The 10,792-nt window shown below is 43.3% G+C and overlaps 1 protein-coding gene across 1 annotated transcript in view; it reads right to left on the bottom strand.

The window, feature by feature from the left end:
- Positions 1 to 3,791: 3,791 nt before the first annotated feature.
- The window catches only part of Csgalnact1 (chondroitin sulfate N-acetylgalactosaminyltransferase 1), an 89,737-nt gene continuing 82,736 nt past the window's right edge, over positions 3,792 to 10,792 (bottom strand). The window contains exons 6-7 of the mRNA XM_051181927.1: positions 8,395 to 8,476; positions 3,792 to 5,645 (exon numbers count right to left, since the gene is read on the bottom strand). Of these exons, the coding sequence (XP_051037884.1) occupies positions 5,356 to 5,645; positions 8,395 to 8,476 (372 nt within the window). The 3' untranslated portion in view covers positions 3,792 to 5,355. The remainder of the gene's footprint in view (positions 5,646 to 8,394; positions 8,477 to 10,792) is intronic.

Here is a 10,792-nt window from a genome sequence, read left to right as displayed (position 1 = left end):
TAATTTGGATGATATTCTATTGTTTGTTTTGTCTTTATTTCAAACATTTAAATGCATTTAAAATGGCTTCTTTAAGACCTTGATGGATGAAGATGCTTATAATAGGTTTTCAGCCTGGGTTGGAGGCTGAGACTGGTGATAGATTTGAGAGCTTCGTGGACTAAGATCTGAGTAGAGGCAGCTACCAGAAGATCTGTGAGTACTTCATTCCCACCTGAAGTGTGGCTGTGGAAGAAGGAATAAATCCAATTCTCCTAACCATCCACACCAGATTCATAAACATTTGGTTCTTTCTAGTAGAGCATCTCTTCCCTACTCCCACGCCCCTCTGACACACACGCATATTCTGGCCCTTGATGAATGTGGAGGAAATAGTGGACGAAGGAGCATGGCCTGGCTTCTCTCTCCAATAGTGTCCTGTCCTACCAGGCTGTGATATTCACCATGGCCTCCCTTCCTATCACCTCACCCATGGTCTCTGTCCTCTTTTTTACTAGCATTGCCAAGGGATAAGCCCCAGGGCTTCTGCAGAGGGTACCATAAGAGGCTGAGTAAGGCAGAGCCATTTAAAAAGGTATCTCTGTGGACAGGAAATAACATATTCTGTGTGTTGGGGAAAAAAACCTAATCCCCCAAAATCAACTGGCATGGACCCCACCACTTTTTGGCAGCAACAACAAAGTCTGAGTCTTGCCAAGAGAAACAGCTTTGAATGATAATACATAGCCAGTCAGAATGTAACCACAGGGAGCTCAAGCATCAGTGGGCAGGGGAGCAAAGCACACCTGCCTTCCTAAGAAACTGCCAAAGGTCATTGTCTCATCAGCAACACCCAGGCATATGAGAAGCCCCCATCTGACCTTCTATGTGAGCATCTTGAAACCTCACCTTTTGGGGCTCTGATTATGAGCCTGGTCCTAAGGCTTCACACTCAAACACCCAGCCCAGCTCATCTCTCTGCAGCTGGAGAGATGCAGGTGGCTGGGTTGTGTGGCTCTTCCAGGTCGGCTGTGACAAAAAGTTTCACTCCTCTGGGTTTCTTATATGTGTAGAGAAGAAGTGGGAGCAAATACGAAGAGGGCTGAGGTCTAGACTTGCCTGATGCAAACTTCTTTCCCTTAGCACCTGGAGCCTGCTCCAGGATGGAATGTTGACATGAAGGCCTGGAGTTAGTTTATGAGCCAATCTCTTAACAGTTCTTGACCTCAACTGTCTGTACCCGGAAAATGGAATTCCTACACTAATCACCTTAGAAGTTATTCTGAATGTAAGAGATTTTGCCCTACTGTCTCATCAACCCTAGATTGCTAAGCATTGAATTGGAATTGAAGGTGGTAGCTACATATTATATCTTACATTCCTACTACAACTTTCCTTTCACAGACTTTTCTGAACAGCAATACAAAGGACAAAAAAGAAATGCATGGTGGTTTCATAATCTCAAATGGATGGCCCACAGTGGCCCCCTGATTATCTTCAAGACTTCGAGGCATACTGAGAATCTTGACACTGTCCAGAAACAGTGTGTAAACAAATCCTATGTGCTGACCAGGTCGTAAGTACTCATCTAACCCTGAAACAACTGTAGGCTATAGAAATGATTGTATTCATCACCCTAAAGGAAGAAACTGGGATCCACAGAGACATGGAGTAGCTCATCTTAAATGGTGTATGTTCTGAGTTTAGGGATGAGAACTTAGGTCATGGTGGTCTTGATACATAAGCCATAACAGCTACCATACAGGCCCAAGCCCTGGTATGATTCAATGAAATAATAGAAGGATTTTCCTGAAACAAAGAGTTGAAATTCTGGGAGCTACTTTCAGTGTGGAAGAAGGCAAAGCACCCACACTTATGAACCCAGGGGCTCTGTGTGTGTGTGTGTGTGTGTGTGTGTGTGAGAGAGAGAGAGAGAGAGAGAGAGAGAGAGAGAGAGAGAGAGAGAGAGAGAGAGAGAGAGAGATGCGCTAGAAAGCACAAGATTGGAGAGTTCCAGCACAAGGACAAGAGGTATGCCACTTGGAATCACTCTTTGTTGACAAATATTTAACAAAAGGTTATTGGTGTGGTGGTTAGAGATTGGGTGGCCTGATCTATAACATTGAGTGCCAAGATTCAATCTGTCATCATGAGAGAGAGAGACAGAGACAGAGAGAGAGAGAGAGTTACAAACTGGTAACAGCTCTCACACAAGAGCATCAATCATAGTACTTGGTCGGAGCCTCATGTATATTAGAAGGAAACTGGACTGCTTACTAAGCCACTTACAGGGACGAGGAACAGAGTAAGTATTCATGAAGCTAGGAGGGGCCTTTGACACGTCAGGCATCTAGCACTGTCCTTCCTTTGCAAGAGGTAGTGTGCCTGAGTCCTTCAGTCCAGGTTTATTTCTGCTTTCCTTTGCTGTGTGAGGTGGAATTTCAGCCCCTTGTTTACATTTAGTGAAGCCTCCCCATCCTTCATTCACATAAGCCTGGGGTCAGAGCTCCCTATACGTGGACAGGAAGTAAAGAGCTAGGAAGAGTCTTGAAGACCAGCCATCCTCATCTTTCTCCTCCAAAGCCCTCACTGCCTGACTTTCTACCATCATCAAATTCTGAATGTCATAAAAGTATGAATGCCTGGAAGGGTAGATCCATTAATGAAGTCAGAGATCCTATCACTCCCAAGATCCCATCCATGGAAACAAAATCTTTAACAGATGAGCCTTCAGGAAATATTTCAATCTGAAACTGCAGCCGAGCTAAGCTTTAAGAGGAAGAAAATTGTTTCCTGTCCTCTTCAGTTACTCCCCAGTGACTTTTAAAATTAGATTTATTTTCAAGTTATCATACAAAATAATGGGCTTCATTATGGGCCCTAAACATATATGCACACACTGGGCGCTTTCCTCTATTGCTTCCCACTTTATTTTTTGAGAGAAGGTTTTTCGCTGAACCTGGGGCTTGCTGATCAGCCAGACTGGCTGGATAGAGGCCCCAGGATGCTCCCTGCTTTGCTTTCCTTCCACACAGTGTTCGAGCTAGAGGGGCCCCAAGTTCACTTTACCTACTGAAGCTTTTTTCCAGTCCTCTCAGCAACCTTTAAAATCAATTCTTAGCCAGGTATGCTTGTACACAACTGTAACTCAGGCATGTGAGAGTCTGAGCCCAAAGAAGCAGGGTGAGTTTCAGGCCATTTTGGTTGACAAAATGAGACATTATCTCAAAAGACAAAAATCTTTTCGATGTGATGGACATGTAATGTATATAGTGTGAACAAGTTCAAATGCTGACTATCCTGGAGTCATCCAGGGACTGCAACACCAAGAGACAGCTGAACATTTGATGGCTGTCTACCTTGTGTGTCTACCTTGTGAGAACATCAGCAAGTCAGTCACAAATCCATAAGGAACAATAGCTACGGGCCCAAAGGCTCTATGATCAGAGTATGTGGAAAAGGCAGCATGGAAAGGGATTCCAGAAATCATTTTTCAATTTCACCTACCTAAAAATTAGCATGAAATGTCAAAACTTTCCTTCTATCCCTGTAGTTCTCAGCCAGGGGTCTTGCTCCCATTCCTTGAGTGTTTGACAATGAATAGAGACATTCTGGTTGTCAAAAACCGAGTGGGAGATGACCCAGGCATTATGTGTGCAGAGGGGCTGTAGGGATATTGCACAGGACAGTCTCCTCCCTCACTGAGTGCCCAAGCCCCAAATGTCAACATTGCTAACACTGGAAAGCTTTGGTCTATGCACAAAAGAATTTTCCCAAACTCAAGACTGTATATTTATTATTCCAGGAGGAAATCAAATTCACAAATTTTATTAGCTGTGCAATGCCACTTTTCATTCTTGTCTCGTGTTTTAATTAAACTTTATAAACTTTATAAATGACCAGTCCAAATCAATACAATGCTCCTCTCCCCCTCCCCAGACACACACAGCTTGAGTGTTCTTTAAGCATTTAAACAATGAATTCATTGTGGGCAAACAGAAGGCACAGAGACAGAGGAGGTAAATAGCTCATGCATCTGGTGCTGGCTAATAAATAAATAATTTGCACATGGATGTAGAACCCACTCAATGTTACCCATATTTATTTTTTTAAAAAAGAGTTTGAAGTTGTAAGAAAATGCAAGCTTCAGAAGCATCTTGGCAACCGAGTAACATTGCTTATTTTAAAAATAATTTGCTTCCACGTAGCCAGGGATGAGTGAAAATGTAGCAAAATCTTCCATCTCACTGGATTAATGGACTGGTCTTTCACAAAATATATGTATATTTTTCCTGCATTTTCTTCTTATGGAAGCCAGAGACCAGAAAGAGCACCCTGCTTTGAAAAGCGATTGTTTGGTTCATGACTTTGGTTTATTCAAACAGTTAAGAAAGTGGTCCCCATTTCTCCAGAGGGGAATGTATGTTCTCCAGTAACAATACCAAGGTGTTAGTGAAGACAAAAGTGTCTTTTCCTTTCTCCAGTGTTTGATTGTTCCTCTTTGGACAGTCTTAGTTTCTATATACCTTTCTCTCTGCTGCCCCATACAGCCTTATCTTCATCTGAGTTTGGCAAGTCCTCAGATTTGCTATCAGATGTTTGAAACTGAAGGTTCTTGTCACACATCTCTATAGGTAATATTGGTGGTGCATATCTGTAATTTCAGAACCCAGGCTGCTGAGGCAGAAGGATCTTGATTTCAAAGTTAGCTTGGACTCTGTGTCAAGAAGTCTCAAATAAACAAACCAACAAATCAACACAAAATAAAAACAAATCTTAAAAATCGTGAAAGTTATATACTTCAATGTGCTCCTCCTAAGGCTTGCAAACAGGTAATTAAATAAACATAATACAAGAAAAAATGCATTTTTAGAATATTGACTAAAAGATAACTGAAAAGAGGGTTTTTTTTTTGGTTAATATTGGGGGCATCACAGTACTGACAGTTTGTTTCCAGGTCCCTTTATTTTGCTCACTGTCCCCTGGAGGGTGTTCATGTTCTATCTCCACATTTCTCATAGGTTCTCTGCTTCTTCTGAAGCTCTGATAATCCTGGATACCAAAGCTTTATGATGTAACCATTCTTAAGAAGAGAAGCCAGTGTGCTTGCATCTCTTCTAGTGAACTTTTTGCAAAACTAGTCTGAGGTCATGAATATTTCAGTGAGCAGGGACAGAGAGATCATTTTGCTGTAAGCACAGTCACTGTCACCATACACACAGCCTACAGGAACCGGACTCTGCTTTCATCTCTTTTACTCATCCGGACAGATTCTTTGTTGCCCTCTGTAGAAGTCTATACCTTGTTGCATCTACTTGTTCAGTAAGTGCCTAAGGCAAACAACTTCAATGTCTCTGCTAATCTGTGCCTATGAGGTCATGTCTTTTTACTGCCCGCCTTCTGCTTCTGTTTGCGAAGGTGAGCCTCTATTTCATGCCGGAAGACAAGCATCCCCAGCTGCCCATGGGATGCCTCATTCATGGCCTTGGATTGCATGCACATCTTGTACTGCTCAGGGGTCAGTTCGTCCATACAGTGCTTCTCATGCCAAAGGTGGAAAAGTCCCCGTACAGGCGTGCGTACAACTATGAGATTGCTGTGGAGATACTTCCGGTACAGGTGCACATCTTCACCACCCCAGCCTTTGATGTCCAGGTCAAATCCACCTGTGGGAACAGAACATGCTATTGAATTGTGTGGCATACACCCATCTCCCATGGACTTTTCATCCAGAGGCTTGTTGGGGGTGGGTAGGGATATAACTCCATGTGTGGAGTACTTGCTTTGTAAGCATGAGAAACTGAGTTCAACCCCACAGAACATACATGAAAACAATTTAAAACCCAAGAGTAGATACCCAAAATGGTGGCATGCACTTGCAATTGCAGCAACAGGAAGGCAGAGACAGGTAGATGACTGGGGCTTGCTGGTCAACCAACCTTGTCTGATTGACAAGTTCCAGGCCAATGGGAGACTCGGTCTCCAAATTAAAAATGTGGATGACACATGAGGAATGCTATTTGAGGTTGTCTTCTGTTCTCTGTCCTTCATTCCCCCATATACCCAATAAAGAAATGTTCAGGGAAGGTGACTTCTGAAGCACCATCCATTCACGTTCTGAGCACCCATCTGTGTAAAAGACTTTGGATGGACATGCCAACAGGAATGATCTTCATGGCACACCATGTAAACTTCATCATTAACAGGATATTAGAAGGATTTAAGGATTGGGCTGTTTGAAAGAGCCATCATCAGTACTAATGAGTAGCTCTGGACCAGGGTTAAGGGCTTAAGAGCATCCTTCCTATTGAACTTTTCACCTTGCAATGCAAACCCTGTATTTCTTCTTCTGGGTGTGGCTCCTTCTGTCCCTACACCCTGTCCCAAACATTCTCATGTGACCTCTTTATCCCTGCCTCCAAGCCCCAGCTACACTGCTCTGATCAGTGCCAGTTCAAACCAGGAAAACTCAGGACCAGAAATCCCAACAAACCAACACTGAGTGGTGTTGGTTTATGAGTGACTATGGCCTGGCAGTAGGGGAACAGCAAGAAGGCTGAGATCATAGGCCAGGCAGGCAGAGTTTAGAGCCATTTTTCCTAGCAAAGTTGCTACTGAACTTATCAAGTTGTTTTATTTTTCTGAGACAGCAGCTTGCTGTATAGATAGCCCAGGCTGGACTTAAATTTTTAATTTTTAATTTCTACTGTCTTTACCTCTTAAACACAGAGACTACTGGGATGGGCCTACATGATGGTGCCAGTCTAAAGTTTTTTTTGTTTTTTTTTTTTTAATCCTTCAATGAAGTAGATGTTATAACCAACCAAACAAGCTAGAATTTAGTAAGGGGTTGGCTTGGTCAAATAAAATTTATTATTGTCTCTAGCATCTCTTATTAAATACCAAGGTTACAAGAAGGAAACTTGTAAATAAGGACATAGTTGCAAAGAATAGCATCCAAGGGGACTGAGAAGCTCTGAGGTCATGACAGAGGTCCCCAGACAAAGAATCCCCTCCCCAACTCACTGTGTCCCCATTTGTTGAAAGCACAGTAACATCTCTCTTCAGAGAACCCAATGCAATATGAATCCAAGTGTGATAAACATAAGAGTCCTCACATCATAACATCATCTCCTTCTGCACACAAAGCAAAGGAACAATCGTTTCTTCAAATGGGGATTATTTTTAAAAAACTGAATATTATTTTTGGGAATCTGATATGCATACAGTCCCTAGGAATATTTCCCTAGAGATATAAAAGAACACCTGCTGTCTCTTCAGAGTGGCTGCCACTCAAGACTTGGCACTGTGGCATTCTGATGCCTCCCTAGGGACACAAATCCAGTTGTGTGGCATTATTTTCATTTTAATCTGATGATTTCTGTGGAACAAAACATGCCTCAGCCTGCTTCTACTGCCTGCTTTTAAATGGGAAACTTTAGGCTCAGACCTGGGGGAGGGGTATGGGAGAGAGAAGTGGGGAGGGTTATGGGAGAGAGAAGGACAAGGTACGCGATGGGTCTGGAGCGGAGTCTCTTCATCACTTCCTAGGGAGAAGGGCTTCCCCAGAGCCCAAGTCAAGGCTTGGACCTGCTCCTTCTTGCCCTAGCCATGTATAATACTCCTCTCCTTCCACTTACTGCAAGGCTTTAGCAGGCTCCTTGGCCTCTGACCACTTTGGTCTGTTCTGCTAAGTTCTGGAACTCTGCAGGAATTCTCATATGTATTTGTAAATATGTTCATTTAACCTTTTATGTATATAACATCTCTATACATGTCTGTGTACATTTTCATGTGTGCCTATATATACTTATATATACATATACATATATATATATATGTATGTATAAATGTCTGTGTTCAAATATGTGTCATTTTATAACTATGTAGATATGTATCCAGGTATGTCTCTCTGTGTGCATGTGTGTCTGTGTTCAAACATATGTCATTGAGCACATGTGTATATACATGTCTGTATCATCTCTGTGTCCATGCATCTCTGAGTGTCTGTATGTATAGAGATGTTCACACATAAGTGTTCATGTTGACAACAACTGCATCCTAAGAGCTTAAAGTGACAGATGGAACTCCAGAGTGAAACAGGTCTTCTTTGCATATGTTTTTCCCAGATTCCCCTCTTTTTCCTCATTCCTGGAAGCTCACAATGTCCCTGTTGGGGGCTCTACAGTAGGAACCCACAGAGGAGGAGACACCACAGTACTTGCTTGAATGCTGCCACTGTAAAACCCTGGGTGTTACTGAGTACACCTGAGAGAGGATAGTGTGTGTGACAGGGTCCCAAATGCTGCCACTGACCTGAAGGGCGGCACTGTTTGGGGAAATGGCAGGGGAATTCGCTCAAGGCCAGCAGGACAGTGGCCTCCAGGTGGCAGTAGACTCGAAGTTTTAGCTTACCTATGTTGATGAAGTCCGACCGGTACTGACAAGTCATCCCAAATCCAAAGTCCCTCCAAAATCCAGTTTCCTTCTTTATGACCTGCAAGGAAAAAACCATCAGAGGGAGTATATAAAACTGATGCTCACACACTGAGGCGAGCAGTGCTCAATATTGAGCCCCTCTGCCAACAAATAGGCAAGATGGAAGTGTGTGTGTGTGTGTGTGTGTATGTGTGTGTGTGTGTGTGTGTTTACCAAAAAGAACTACAATAAGTCAAGGCCAAATTGGGGCCTTGTGATGTTTGGCACCTCTGGACAGGATGTTCATGTGTAGGCATGAAAATATGCACACACTCTCACACACAACCAAAATCAATCTCAGAGAGCTTTGAGTGGAGCCATGGAAAAGCCACCTACATATCTGGCGCCTGGTCCTGGTGCTAAGGAAAAGTGAGGTGGGGCCCCTTACACAGGCCTGGGCACAGAGCCAACAGAGGGCTCAGGAAGTTGAGACAAGGCCTCGGAACCACTGAGAATTCATAGCTCAACTACGGGGAATGAGAAGAGGAACCCGAGTGACTCCTGTTGTCCCTGGCTCACTGGCCCCACTATCTCTGACTGGCTGAGGAGAAGGTAGCTCTAATGGATGACACTGCTCCAGAGAGCTCCTGCTGGAAGCGCCAGACTGCAGGGTGGCCAAGAGGCCATCCAAGCAGTGACTGAAAAAATCAGAGCAACACATTTCTGCTCGGTTTCTTCCTTGGGAGAAAATTTCCAGCAAATTTGCTGAAGCAACAAAACTTAAAAAAGAATAGAGCTCGACATGTGCACACACACACATGCACATACATGTATTCAGACAACTACACATAGGCTCACAGAGAGTCACATGCATACAGGTGTGTACATACAAATTTGTCAGAAGGAATTCTGGAAATGGGTTTGAAATCTTTATAGCTAGTTTCCCCCATGACCTTTGTAATCCCATTGAATATAGGAAGTCCCCTCCCTTGGGAGAGGAAAACAGAGGACCGAAGAGAGTCCCTCTGACTAAAGCCTACATCTGTTTGCTGCTCATTTGTAACAGCTCATAAGAAAGGAAAGGCAGTCCTGTCCAGCTCCACTACTGGCTGACCACTCCTCACTTTGATTTCAAGCCCCTGTTTTTCTTCCTATACAATTAAGCTAAATCACAGCTAAATTGTCTTCCAGCTCATTTATTGCATCACTGTTATTCTATGTTCCAGAACTTTCCCACGACCTAAATTATATTTGATAAATGCCTTGCAAAATAGTTAATGAATCTTAACATATTCTTTTACCCCAGAATGCAATAGTGCAGAGGCTATGTCATGCTATGGGCACCAGACCTTGCTCATGATGAGGCACTTTAACAACCTGTCAAGTAGTGGAAGAGGCTCAGGAAATCCCTCTGACCCTTCTCCAACCATGAAGTTCATGGTTGCTGGGGGAGGAAAAGAGATCTTTGCCAGTGGTGTAGCCACTTGTAAGGTGCCCACACTCCTGTAAATTGTGCCCACCTGTGCCCCTGCAAGCAAGCCTGGTGAAACTCATCAGGTCACCAAACAATGACGTATGTAAAAATAGGAGACAGAAAACTTTAGAAGGACTGGGTAATGCAGGAAAGTCTGCAGAACTTCCACTGAATAAATTGCCAATGGATTCTGTTCCTTCTCCATCATTCACGTAAACTTTTTTATGTTGCACTAATGGCTTAATATCCCTTCTACTGTCCATGGTTCTAGATATCTCCCAGACATGGAGTTGTAACATGAATAGTATATACCCAGAGGTGGACATTGGGGTTGAAGCTGAGGGTCAGACAAGCAAAGAAGCCAGCCACTTCGTTCTTTCCTCTACCTCAGCCTGAAAGGGTTGTCCTGTCCCCAGGGTGGCTGCAGACTAGTTCCCTCATGAGACCCTTTGCTTTTCCTTTTATACCTCTCAAATCCTGGAATAAAAGGCATCAGGTCACAAGTGCTGAGATCTCCTTTGTGTGAGCTGTTTCTCTTTTATACTGAATCAATTTCGTGTAGCTCAGTGTAGCCTTCAATTAAGAGAGATCTGTCTACTCTGTCTCCTGAGTTCTGGGATTAAAGTGTGTACAACCACCACCTAGCTTCTATAACTAACTAGTGTGGTTGCTGGGATTAAAGGTATGTATCACCACTGCCTGATCTCTATGGCTTGAGGCTAGCTTTGCATTTTGAACAAGTTCCAGACAGGAAGAACAATTCTCTCTGAGTATTTGTGGAGCTAGCCAGATCACCTTTTAGTCTGAAGTAGAGGAGAGATCTAGTGGCTGGCTGCTTTGATTCTCTGATCTTTCAGCTTGAACTCTGATATCTGTCTCTGGGATTTTATTATTTGTGTTACATGGAAAGGAAGAGAAGTA

The sequence above is a fragment of the Phodopus roborovskii genome, unplaced genomic scaffold, assembly GCF_943737965.1.
Source record: "Phodopus roborovskii unplaced genomic scaffold, PHOROB, whole genome shotgun sequence".
In the NCBI taxonomy this organism is placed as follows: domain Eukaryota; kingdom Metazoa; phylum Chordata; class Mammalia; order Rodentia; family Cricetidae; genus Phodopus; species Phodopus roborovskii.
This window is presented reverse-complemented; position numbering and strand designations above follow the sequence as displayed.